The sequence below is a fragment of the Nicotiana attenuata genome, unplaced genomic scaffold, assembly GCF_001879085.1.
Source record: "Nicotiana attenuata strain UT unplaced genomic scaffold, NIATTr2, whole genome shotgun sequence".
Lineage (NCBI taxonomy): Eukaryota > Viridiplantae > Streptophyta > Magnoliopsida > Solanales > Solanaceae > Nicotiana > Nicotiana attenuata.
In genome coordinates this window covers 169,458-183,486 of record NW_017672022.1, presented here as the reverse complement: position 1 = coordinate 183,486, position 14,029 = coordinate 169,458, and the positions used below count along the sequence as shown (strand labels likewise).

The window sequence follows — 14,029 nt, the reverse complement described above, 5'->3', positions numbered from 1 at the left end:
AGGGAGGGGGGGGAGGGCAGCCCGGTGCACTAAACTCTCACTATGTGCGGGGCCCGGGAAAGGGTCAGACCACAAGGTCTATTGTATGCAGCCTTAACCTACATTTCTGCAAGAGGCTGTTTCCACGGCTTGAACCCATGACCTCCTGGTCACATAGAAGCAACTTGACCGGTTACGTCAAGCAGGGCTGGATTTATAGGTAAAGTTATGGGGCACGTGAACCCATGGTCTTTCCATAAAATTAGAAATTTTATGTACATATTTTCTAAAATTGGTAGTATAATACTGACTGTCGGCAACTACGCTCCGAAAAGTTTGAAAGGTGCACTTGGTTGAAGGTTTAGTTATTTATCAAGATGTATAGGGATCAATTCCCACTTGATACATTTTTTACTCCGCTTTTTAGTAGTGCACCCATGTACTAGATATTCTAGATACACCTCTGACGTCAAGGCTCCCCATCTAAGATCATCCTAAATATGAAGAAGATAAGAAAGACTAAAAGGGCTGAATTTCCAAGTAGAAAACAAAGACGAACCAGAAAACAGTGACTTGATGACAGCTCCTAAAATCATACTACAAATGTAAAATTGAATGTATCAATCAGTTCTAATTCCAAAAAGCTAAGCTTATATTTGAGCAGATGCAGCCCCCCCCACCCCCACCCCCACCCCACCACCCACCCCCCTACTCGTTTTTTTTTTTTTGATAACAGAGTATTTCCAGATCAATTTTTCTTCTCGTTAATGTAATCTGTGAATGAGAAAAGACAAAATGAAGCTCGGTATTAGCATTCTCTGTCAGACAAAATCAACCTCGGCTGTCTCATTCTCTGGCCAACAAACTTCAGTATAAAATCAAAAATAAAACTTTTAGCCACTTTCAACTCAAAACAAATCCACGAGAAATGTCAAAAACACATAACAAAAAAGAAACACATTAACTTTACACAAGAAAACTAATACATAAAATAAAGCTTGAAAAAAAACGGAATTTCATAATTAATAAACGTTAAAAAAACAAACCTGGGCGGTGATAGCTGCTTTAACCGTGGATCGAAGCAAACGAGAAATCATGGCCATTTATATGATTCTTCAATAACTTTGGAATCAAACTAATATAAAATAAATAAAATAAAAAGCACCTTTCTCTTTCTGTCTCAAAGTTTTAGTATATGCGTTAGAATATGGCCATTTATGCAAAAGTTGAAAGAAAAAGATTGAAGCTGCAAATATAGAAAGAAAGAAATGAGAGAAGCAAAAGAAAGAGAAATTGATAAGGTTGACCACTCAGTGATGACACAACTCCAATCAATAATGAGTCATCAAATATAAAAATAATATACGAAAATATCTTTTTACTTTAAAAAAAAAACAAAAAGTAATTCTATTTCTGGGTTTAACTGAAGGTTGTGCTATATTTGGGGGGAAACTAAAGGTTGAATAAATAAGTGAGAAACTTCTGGTACATTGCATTTGGTCACCAATTATTTGAATACTTTATTTGTCATGTATACTAAAAGTAATTATTTTCAAACACTTGCCAATTTAAAAATTAAGAGAGAATTAATTAATTTTTTCTAACTTTGCCCTTAGCATTAATTATTCCTATAATTAATAGGCATATAAATAGACAAAGATTAACGAATTAACAGGAAAATATATTAGTCAAATTACACAATTAATTTTTTCTTAAAATTTATGTAAAACCTTATCCAAACAACTAAATTGAAACAATGGGAATATATAATCTTTCTTTTTATAATAATGAATTTGCTATATCATGTAACACGTATGATGTTGAAGTACGCAGAAGCTGACCCGAATATCATCACTAGCCGGAAAAAAATCATAAATGGATTTAAATTACCAAAAACAAGAAAGAGGGAAAATTCTGGTTTGGAGAAAAAAAAGGTTTAAAACTCTTGTCACTGTCACTGAGAATAAAATGAAAAACTCTGTTTATGTCCAATCAAACGGTGGTAAAATGTAACAATTTTAGTTGGCAGATAGGAGAATAATTATTTGACAATGATGTCCGATGTTCATTTAGCCAAGTTGTGGGAAGAAAAACGCTATGACTTCTGTAATAAATTATCAATGCCATCATTGGTCGATGCAAAACTTAAATTTTACGGATTCAATCTTTAAGATTTATATCATTTAACTTATTATATTTTAAATTTACGAGTTCATATCTACGATTGTTGAAATATTAGTAAATATTTATAAATAAATTTGTAATTCCCGTCGAAAGTATAGGTTCAGATGAACCCGAAACTAAAGAGCCCGGATCCGTCCCTGAATGCCATGCCACTGCCACCTAGCACATTGGCCATATTTTGACTTATCCGCCAGATCCAAAATAAGAACCAAACTTGTCAAAGGCAAACCCAAATTTGAAAACTCTCACTCCACGTCCAGGCAAAATTAAGCAAGCACACGCAATCTTCATTGGATTTCGTTCCTCCATTATATTTTCTCTTCATTTCCTCAAGCCGGGTCTATCGGAAAAGTTCTCGCTATCCTTCCGGGTAGGAGTAAGGTCTGCATACACACTACCTTTTTCAGGCTCGACTAGTGAGATTTTACTGAATTATTGTTGTTGTTCCTCAAGCATTGAGAATAGTATGAGTTGATTAAGAGGCGGGTTATTTTGAACCTTATGAGTTCAGGATTAAAAATATTTTAAAATATTAGGCACTAAATAAATAATTTGTACATATTCATTAGATTTCTTAATATAAATACAAGGTTTGAAGAAAAGCTATTTGGTTTTACCGAACCCGCAACTCACACTATGGCTCCGCCAGGGGCGGATCCACCCCTTTACAATGGGGTAGCATGGCACCCGCTAAGATGATAAAAAATTTATATACCTATGTTGAATTTTTTTTAAATTAGGTTGAATATTTGATCCTACCACCCGCAGTTGTAAATTAGACAAAGGTGTCATGACTGGTAGATCTTTTTGAAAGCTTTTCTCGTGTGTAAAACTCAAGTTGGAAATTGATCACGCCCAACTCTAGTCCTAAAAAGGATAAGCGGTCGCTGCAAATATAATCTGGTCTAAAAGTCTGGAGTCGAATCACACAGAGAACTAAGGCTCAGCTACAACTGTTCAATATCACTAAGAAGTCAAGCTCGAATAGTTTCTAAGTTATAAATATTAAGATTCTTATGTCAAACTAATTAACTAACAAAATTAAAATAGTAAATTAATAACTAAAGATATTAACGGTTGGAGACTAAATTAAGGAGGTCTAGATTTACGATTTTACCAATTGTCGAAATCCTTCCCACTGCGTCTTCTATAATCTTGCCTGAGTATTCTCTATCGATCGTGAGTACTTTGGGTGCCGTAGCTCTCTCTCGAGAAACTACCACAATTTACTAGACGTATTCTCTCGAACTACGCTAGTTGGCACTAATTCACCACTCACTATGATCGCATCAAGGTTTCGTTATCTCTAGTCCCGCCTTTAAACCCTCCGTATTGATCTCACATACGTTAAGAGTGATGTTGTTCAACAACTACCTAAATGCGTACTCTCTCTCGAGCAATATACACACTAAAGAGGCACAGCCAATTGATGGCCATTCAATCAACAGCAATAAACACATAGTTGAACAAGTAGAGAAATCCAATTGCTCAATCATATAAAAACGTCACAAGAATTTATCCTACAAAAGGTTTCATCAAATCCTAGATAACAAATTAGCTATTCATAATAGTATACAAAATTACAATACTAGAATACATAACCAATAATGAAAATAAGAAGAAGGAAGTGAAAAACTCGTAGAAGAATTCTCCGCCTTGCTCCTAGCGTGTTCCTGCCTCCTTGGGTCGAATCCCCTCTCCAAAAACGTCTCTCCCTTTCAAAAGTGAGTTTATGGACTATTTATATGGGGTAGGGTTTGATTATGGCGAAATAATACAAGCCAAATTCGGAACAGCCTTTTCAGTTAGCTCGTTCACTCTCTCGTGCGCACGCAAGAGTGAATGAGCAAAGTTCTTTGCGCACACGAGAGTGAACGAGCAAAGTTCTTCCATGCGTTTTTGTCATAATCTGTTGTTTTTTCTCAAGCTTTTCCCCAGCTAGCTCGTTCACTCTCTCGTGTGTATGCGAGGATGGACGAGCAAAGTTCTTCTTTTGTCTTTTGGTCCCGAATAAACTTCTTTTGCTCACTTTTCGTTGCTCATACACATAAGAATGCACGTAATGATCATAATTCACTATAAAAACTCATGTAACCTACCATAACTATACAAGTTATGAGATGAAATTATACCGAAAAATATGCATTTTTGGCCGTTTATCAGAAATTATCCTGAACCTTGTCCGCCTTTCCCTTTTCGTATGCTTTTTATTTCTTTTTTTCCCAATTATTTTCCCTTTTGGCTACCTCTCAATTTTCTATTTATCGTTTCATTATTTTTTGTATTTTCTTTTCTTTATTCTATTATTTATATGTGGTCTCTAACAACAACAATCGAAAAAAATACTCCAACATTATAAAATTCTACAAAAATAAGCATTCCTCTTAATCTCAAATTTATGAGTTTTCTTCTTTTATATTTTCGATTGAGATAAAAAAAATCATCTTTTTTATTATATCATAAAAATTTGTGTTATTTTATGGTTATTAAATATAATTTAAATCTCTTTATTATTAAATTATGACAAAAATTTCATAAGTGTTGCTTAAAAAATATGAGATTTATGATTTTGATTTTGGAGTACGTACTTCTAGTTTATTTAATTCTATACTTGTGAGGTATAATTTATCTATTGAAGATATTTTTAAAAAATTTCTTATTCTGCTTGATGTAACTCACTTATTGAAGATGTTATCTTGTGTAAATTTATTTTTAATATATAAAAAAAGATGTAATTTCCTAGTGAAAATGTTGATTTTACTTGTGTTGTTATAATTAAGGTATGATTCCTTATTTAAAAAATCGAATAAACATTCCTAACAAATTTCATATTAGTCATTACAAGGTATACAATAAAAGAAATTCACCTTCAAATCCTAGATCCGCCTCTGTGCTCCGCCCCTGGTTAGTATTAAAAAGGAAATACAGATTGAAATTACAGTACAAGGAGCAAATTTCAAAAATTCAATCAAACCAATAAACTATATCTCAATATTCCAAGCTTATAAAGCAGGTTATATTAATCTTTGTATCCCCTTACACTGTTCTTTAGTTTATCAAACATTCAAACATACCTATATTATAATAGCTACTGCAACCTTTACTCTTTATATATGGATATATAGAATGGATATGAACTGATAATTATTTGCAAAATAGGCTGAGTCAATATATTTCAAATAGTAATCAAAATAAAAGATCCCGAGATGCGCTATTTGAAGTGAAATAATTGGAAAATATGCCTATAACAAGTATGTGAACAGCTACAATAGACTGCACGTAGGAGTCCAGAACCAAAATGTGATTCTTTTGGACTCAAAAAATCAAAATGTGTGGACAAAAAACTGGGCACGGTTGTTTGTCCGTTAAGGTATAGCGCCCTAATATAAGGCGCTATATATATTATGTGGGCCCACCAATGATTCCTCTGGGCTTAACTAACATAACAACAATTCAACTGGGTATAGAGCCCATATTTAAGGCGCTATACTTCAAATAATTGTACCCCCGGACTGGTTTTTGCCTTATTTAAAGAGGTTCACGATTTTGTAAAAATCCATTCATAAATATTTTCAAGTCTTCTGAAATATTAGTTCGTTAAGTTATTTTGCATTTTGTCATAATGTCTGAAGAGAGAAGAATTAGGGTTTCATTATATTGGGGGGGTGAGGTTATGGTGGCGAATAACACAGTAAGCTATATTTGTTTCCCACAGTGTCATGTTGAGTTTCCACTTACAATGGAGTACGATACATTGGTATCGTTGTTATGTAAAAAAAAATGAGTGTGAGCAAATGTTCGGTGAGTATTAAAGTAACCGAAAGATATCCGTATTCTGTCACTCCGCAAGGGGTTGCTTGTTATACTGAGTTTAATCTCAAAGATGATGAAACTCTGAGATATTTTTTGAGGACTCCGGATGAATACCGGGAATTTTTTGTGATAAAAATGTTTAAAATATACGTCAAGGCTGAAGCCGTTTGCAATAATGAGGTTCCAAAAAGTAGGGATATCCCTCAATCATCTAGTGGTTATTTTGGAGCAGTTTTAGCTGAACGGGTTCCGAGTGAAAGAGATCGACCTGATCTAAACTTATCTCCATGGGCTAATGAGGAACGAGAAAATAATTTCTCCCCTAGTTTACATAATCAACAAGCCGAGTGGTAAACTTCAATTTTTCTTTGTGTTACGATGCTTATTTTTATGTATGGAATTTGTATTAACACTCATATATTCCACAGTGGGTACCGGCCAGATATGAATTTTACAAGTTATGAACCAATGCCCAGTTGAAATATGCCTAGTTTGTGTGTGTTGGATCATGGTGGTTCATCCAGGAGTCATCATCAACATGATAATGTCCATCATGGGATATCAACATACTATGATTTGTAAGTGAAGTGATAAAGCTCTGTGTAAAGTTAGGATTAATTTGAGAGATTCGTTAATTTATTGGTTGTGCAGTGAAAACGAGCAACTTGAAGGTCCTGTCCTTACGCAATTTCCCGAAGACGACATATTTAATCGGGATCTGGCAGATGCGCAGAGTCAGGAAGAGAATGGTGATTATGATAACAATGCTGATGAGTCTGGTATGACACACCCTTCCCTGATGAGGGTGATGAGGAGGAGGAAGAGAATGTTGAACCTGATTTTACGAGGGAACATGCTCCATCTCCCGTTAGACCAAGAGTGTACGAGTCCCACATGCCGTTTCATTCAAGGGAGATTACCTACCTTGATCATTTTCCAAATATGCCGGATATGGATGTCATCACAAGGGATCTTGACGAAATTCGGACATCAATTTGGGATGAATCTAGAGCAACGGTGTTGTCGAAGGGCATGTTTTTTCCTGATAAAGCGCGCCTAAGCGGGGCTATGCGAATGTACAACATAAGAGTGTCGTGAGATGGAGGTTCATGAGTCATATCCGGATGTATACAAGGTTATTTGACGTAGATTATTTGCGAGTTGTAATTGGATACTGCGTGCGAGGAAGTAGAAAACAAATATGTGGATTTGATAAATACATTGGCACCCACAATTGTGAAATGGACACATTCAGTGGGAATCATTTTAACTTGAGTATTGACTTGATTTATCTTGTCTTGATTCAACAAATTGAAGCGTCCATAAGGTACACGATCAAATAGTGTATAACATCTGTCCACCAGGAATATAGGTGTACCATCACCAAAAGAAAGGCATTTTTCGGGCGCAAACGTGCGTTTTAAATTATTTATGGTAACTGGGATAAGTCCTTTGCATCTTACCCAGGTACATGGCCGCGTTGCAACACTTTAACCACGAGACTATTATTGAAGGAAGCTTGAGTGGAGTCTGGGAATACCGGAGTATATATTCAGATACGTGTTTTGGGCATTTAAACCAGCAATTGATGGTTTTATGTATTGTCAGTCGGTAATATCCATAGACGACACGCATGTCTATGCAAATTATGATATTAAGTTGTTGATCGACGTTGCAGTAGATGCTAATGGAAGTATATTTCCCCTAACTTTTGCTATTTGTGCCAAAGAAAGCCAAGAGACGTAGACACTATTTTAAACCACTTGAAGGAGCACGTTGTCAAACAGCGTTCAGGTATTTGTCTAATATCTGATCGTCATGGCGGTATTTTAAGTTCTGTACAAAATTTGCGTGCATGACAGGAAATAGGGGTGTTCATAAAAATCTGAAAATCCGAACCAACCCGAAAACCGAACCAAACCGACCGAAAAAACTAATACTTTTAGGTTTGGTTTGGTTTTGGTTTTGAATTTTAAAAACCGATCAAATTTGGTTTGGTTTTGGTTTTAATCAAAAAATAACCGAACCAAACCGACTATAGAAGTAACTATTTAAATTTATTATTATACCTATATATATATATATATATATATATATATATATATATAAAGTATCTAAAATTTTATGGTACATATTAGTCATTTGTATTTTTAGTCTAGTTCTTTGCTATTATAATAATCTAATTCTTTGTCTTTACATTCTAGTTTGATTGCTAGTTTTCTTTTGCTAAGTACACGAATTTATTTTATGTTAAAAATTTATCAATTTTTAATTGAATACTTAAATTATTCATCATTATTTGATTAAATTAACATCAATATATCTTGGTAAATGATAGATTTCTCAAAGAGCAATTGATTTGATAGTGTTACGTTGAAAATATAGTCACCGGAATATGCAATTGGTAGTATTTAAGAAAAAACCCGATAAATAATCGAAAAAAGCAAAGAACCGGAAAAAATCGACAAAAACTGAATCGACAAAAATCGACTTAATTAGTTTGGTTTGGTTCCAATATTTGAAAAACTGACTTACTTGGTTTTTTTATAAGAAAAAACCGACCTAAACCGAACCATGAACACCCCTAGCAGGAACTGTATGCCTACCACTGTTACTGTGTGAGGCACCTGAACGCCAATTTCCATAAGGCATATCCCAACAAGGATTTGCATGATTTAATGTGGATGGCTGCAACAGATTACCAAGAGTGTAAATTCAGGAGGCGAATGGAATTGATCAGGCAGGAAGACTAAGGAGCCTATCGGTGGTTGATGCGACATGAGCTTGACAAGTGGATTTTGCATGCGGATGGTGGCAGAAGATGGGGAATTCTGACTACAAATGTGTCAGAGTCTTTCAACGGGTTATTGAAGTCTGCACGCGAATTGCCTGTCATTGCCATGGTGCGGTTGACATTCAAGCAGATGGCGGAGAGGTTTGTTGAAAGGGCGAGAGGTGCATCGTCATTGATGGAAATGGGTGTTGAATTTATGCCAATACCAATGAAAAGATTTGAGGAATACAGGAAGCGAGCACATTGGCATTCATGTTTGCAGTATTGCAACGAGCGAAACATTTTTGAAGTTCGCACCGCTATCTATCACAACCGGGGGAATAATACACACACCGTCAATGATGCCGGAAGGTTATGCTCCTGTGGGAAATGGTCCATCTATCACATGACGTGCTCACATGCCATGAAGTGCTTTCAACATACAGGTTTCACGGCAACAAGGTACGTTGATAAAGAATATAGTGTTGTTGCATACTTAAACACCTATAGTGGACAGTTGCAGCCAGTGGGTGCTCAGCATTATTGGCCGCTGGAATCATTTAAAATGGTATGTAACAAGGAGTATTTGCGTCAACGACAAGTGCAAAAAAGAACGCGTATACAGAACCAAATGGATGTTGGTGATACCGTTTATGCTCGTAAATGTGGCATATGCTCGCAAACAGGACACGACTGTTGTAAATGTCCTTCGGCTGGTTTGGGTAGCGGTGGTAATTCAGCTCCCGGTGGAAGTTCATCCAATGTGCCCAATTATCAAGGATACTCATAGTGTTTTATTTCAATAATTTGTTTTAATAAGTGTATGTACATGTTCATCTTGCAGAATGTATGAAATAAAATTATATTTCCATTGGTGTTAGGTCTTATCGATATTTAGCATTAATACTTCAGTACAACAATTTAACATTGTGAGCACGTGATTTTTGCCTCGCTCAAATATTCCTATAAAATTCATTAGAATTAGGAATTTTCTTTTATTATTTGAATTTTAGGGAAATTAATTGCATGATTTCGTGTTTGTTTGCATTTTGTGTGCATTTTAGCGGGCATAATTCTTAGAAAATACAAAAATGACATATTTGCACTTAGAATTCGATTTTTATATTTTTAGTTTTATTAGTTAATTAATATTACCAAAATAAGAGAAAAATAACACAAAAAATCATTTTTACATTTTTGTTTAGCTTTCCTTTTAAATTGGGATTTAGTTAGTTTTAGGAAAATTAATTAGTTTGATTTCAGTTTAATTCAAGTCTTTGTTATTTTTAATTTTAATTTTAATTGTTTCTTGCTTTTAACCAAAAACAAAAATCAAATGAAAATGAGATAAAAAGAAAGAGAAAAGGAGAATAAATAAAAGATTAAAAAGAAAACAAAAAGAAGAGCAAATCAGGCCAGCTATTTTTTGGGCCAATATTCAAGCCAAACTCACCGGCCCAAGCCAATCCCTCCTCTAAACCCGGATTCAACCCAGACCAAATCCTTAGCCAACCCGGTCCAGACCCCTCCCCAATAAAACGACGTCGTTTTCCATTGCAATCAATCCTGACCGTCTAGGTTATTTGATCTAACGGTCAGGAACTGATGGTTCTTAATATATATATGTCCTAATAACCCCCCACCCCCCGTTCACCACCTCCCATTCTCTTCCTTGTAACGCCGGCGTAGCACCACCACTTCTCCACCGTCCTCCGCCGGCCGGAAATCGCCTCCGCCGGCGGCGATTCTCCGATGAACCCCAAAATTACACCATAGATGATCCTCCACCTCCCCTTTCCAGATCTAGGTTTAGTTTCCTTCAAATCACATTCCAGCTCCTCGAATATTGAATCAAAATCCCAACCCAAAACCCTAACTCGTCCAAACCTCACCAAATTCACACCCCATACTCTCCTCACCCTCCTCTACCTAAATCCCAAACTAATTTTTCCCAAATCCAACTGAAACTTTCCGAATATTAAATCTAGGGTTTTGATATGAACTAGTCGAATTTTCAAGGTTGCCAGGGTTCGAATTGGGTTCCAAATAAGGTTATGTGTTTGTTCTTGGCAAGAACAAGCATATAACATTATTTGGGGACTCATTTCAAGGTCAATCGACTGAAAGAACAAAATCAGTAAGTCCTCTCATTTGATTTTTTTTTGTGATATTCCCCTCCTTGATTAGTTGTTCTTCATGTTAATTGATTTAGAAATTTTAGGGTTTTAATTCATTTTTGTTTCTGGTGATTCTGTTTTGTTTTAGTTCTTATTTTTTGGTTTAATTTTTTGTTCTGTTTGATTTTTTGTTAGTTTGATTTTTGTTTCGATTAAATAATCCATTATGGCTGCTGTAATTTGATTTTAGTTTCAGGTTTGTTTGATTCCCATTAATTGTTAGATTTAATTTCATGATTAGTTACATTGTTAATTAGTTCAATTTTAGTGTAAGTTCAGGGATAATTTGGGTATTTGGGATTGGGTAGAACATGGTAGTTAACACTAGAGTTTTCCAGGATTTTCTAGAGAAAGACTTTAGTGCATATTTCAGTAAACTTAGGGTACTAACTTGAGGAACAAGTTAAAAAATAGAGGATTAATCTGAAAATAAAGAGGGACTAAGAGTGTAAACAGAAAGTTTGAGGGCTGCCCCTTATTTGGCCTATAAAAGGCACTGTATAGTGCCTTAGAGAACAAGTTTGGAGCCTCTAAAAATTCCCTCTCATTGTCCACAAGTTTCAGATCTGAAATTTGAAATCCAAACTCCAAATCTTCAAAAAAAAATCCAAAAAAAAAGAAACCAAAAGCAATAAAAAACCAAAAAAATTATTGTTACAGTAGTGTTCCTTAGGTCATTTTCGAATCCAGCATTTAATCCAACTCTCTAGCTTATTTAGGATCCAAAACTACTTGAATTTCCCTGGTTCTGTTCGACATTTGAGATTTGAAAGCATCTAGAGTCACTTGCGCATTGGATCTGATTTGTTCGAGTTAGCTGTGGGTTATCTGCCGAGTGTGTTGATTTACTGGGTTCATTTCTGGTTATTTTGGTGCTGTTTCGGGTTGATCTACTAGCTGTTTGATTCAAAGTATTTCTGGGCTGCTTCTGATTACCTGCTCGCTGTTGCTGACCTCTCGTTCTTCTTATTCAATTTCTACTTTCAGGTACACTTCCTGAGGTCATTACAGTGTAGATTGCAAGTTAAGATGAAATGAGTTGAAGCATGCACATTACAGATCTCATTCACTGTTAATATTTTAGTACTTTACTGTAAATAACACGGACTGTTTGGACTGTATGAGATATTAAACATGATTCCTAATCTATTTCATGCTTATATAAACGTAGTTAGAACTGCTAGATTCAAATCAATTTAGGCTCAATACCAATGTTAATAGGTATTAACTGGAAAACAGAAGTTAATGTGTGTAATTCTGGTTCTGTTCGAATTTCATGTCACAAAGTTTATGAATCTATCAGTGTTGCATGAATCTGAACTCGAGATAAGCATTATTCACTTAACGTGATTGCGTTTTGGTCACATATCTGTTGTCTGTATAGGCGTTCAAATTAGAATAAATTCGAATTGCAAAGTGCTTTGAATTAAATTGTCCGCTTAGCTAGTTTCAATTATAGGATTTAGACAGTTTGCAACTGGATTCTTCTTCTGTATCACCGGGCTCAAATGCCAGGCCTAGTTGGAAATAATCAGCTCCATGGCTGAAATTCGTGCAGCAACATGCCTTGGGCCTGATCCCCTCAATAGGCAGGCCCAGAAGTTTTAGCAACATGAGATCTTCAATTTGGGCCTCACTAACTGGCCCTGATGGACATTCACTAAGTTACTAAATTTTAGCATTTAGGAAAACATAATCCTTTTAGGTTGGACCTTTAAATAATAAATGAGATGAGCCTCGCTAAACAAAAACACATAAATTGCGGGGCCCTCAACAAATGTATACATAAAAATACTTAGAATTCGGGATGGGCCGTTTAGCGAATTTCACGGCTTTCCCCAAAGATAATAACACGCTAGCTACTTTAGGCGCGTATTTTAAATAATTTTACCTTCCTAAATACGGGTGCACATTTATGTGACCCAAATCAAATCCCAACGAAGTCGAAATGTGTCAAAAATCGCGGTTGCATTTATGTGACGCGGTTCGAGACGTCTTTTCACAACGTTGCAATTCTCTTAAAATAATAATAATAAAAGCAGTTCAAAGTTAAAAAGCATAGGCTAAAACATGTTTTGAAATCAGATAAATAAGCCAAATATGACAGTTGAGCGACCGTGCTAGAACCACGGAACCCGGGAGTGCCTAACACCTTCTCCCGGGTTAACAGAATTCTTTACTCGAATTTCTGGTTCGCGGACTGTTAACAGAGTCATAATTTCCTCGGTTCGGGATTCAATCGGTGACTTGGGACACCATTAATCTCCCAAGTGGCGACTCTGAATTTTAATAATAAATCCCGTTCTGATTGTCCTTTAAGTGGAAAAACTCCTTTATTATACCCTTCACAGGGTGTAGTAAACGAAAAAGGAGGTGTGACAGCTCTGGCGACTCTGCTGGGGACACAAACCCAGAACTTCGATTCAGGTTTTAAGAATTCGAGCTTAGAATAATTGTTATGTTTGGCTTTATTTGATTTTCCTACATGTTTTCATGCCTTATGTGCTAAATGCTTTACCGCTTTGATATTATTTGAACTGTATATATAAACTGTGCCGAAACCCTTCTCTTCTCACCTCTGGGGATGTGCTTACTGGTTGAGACTCCCTATTCTGTTAGTGTCATACCTTGAAATAAGAAAGAGGCCGGACAGGTTACTAAGTCGGACGATCCCGCGGGTCCCCGGTACGTAGCCCCCTCCTCGACTCGAGTTGTCCGCTCGGGTACACCGTCTAGAACCTATACCCAGGTTTTGAACCTAGAATAACTTGACCTCATGACGGATCCCTAGTAGGAACGCTTATTTGCATCACGTGCATTTTGACTTAGGGGACTCAACACAGGGGTTGGGTCCGTCTAGGACAGGTGTACCCGGAATAATGGACCATCCTGATGCATCCTACTTGTGCATTTATCTGTTTTGGACTCGCATGCTGACCGGCTTTGAATATCTGGGAAAAATTGGAAAAACAAAAAGAGAAAATGAGAAAATAGCAGTGTAAAGAGTTAATTACCTATACTAGAAAAACCAATGTCCAAGTAGTGCCGAAATGCTGCCGGATTTTTGAGAAAATGAGAGTAAAAAAGGAAGTAAAAAGGTAGT

At 35.9% G+C, this 14,029-nt stretch overlaps 1 protein-coding gene across 1 annotated transcript in view; it reads right to left on the bottom strand.

The window, feature by feature from the left end:
* Positions 1-1,463, bottom strand: part of LOC109211380 (gamma aminobutyrate transaminase 1, mitochondrial) — a 7,136-nt gene extending 5,673 nt beyond the window's left edge. The window contains exon 1 of the mRNA XM_019374914.1: positions 1,026-1,463. Coding sequence (XP_019230459.1) covers positions 1,026-1,082 — 57 coding nt within the window. The 5' untranslated portion in view covers positions 1,083-1,463. The remainder of the gene's footprint in view (positions 1-1,025) is intronic.
* Between the last annotated feature and the right edge of the window lie 12,566 nt (positions 1,464-14,029).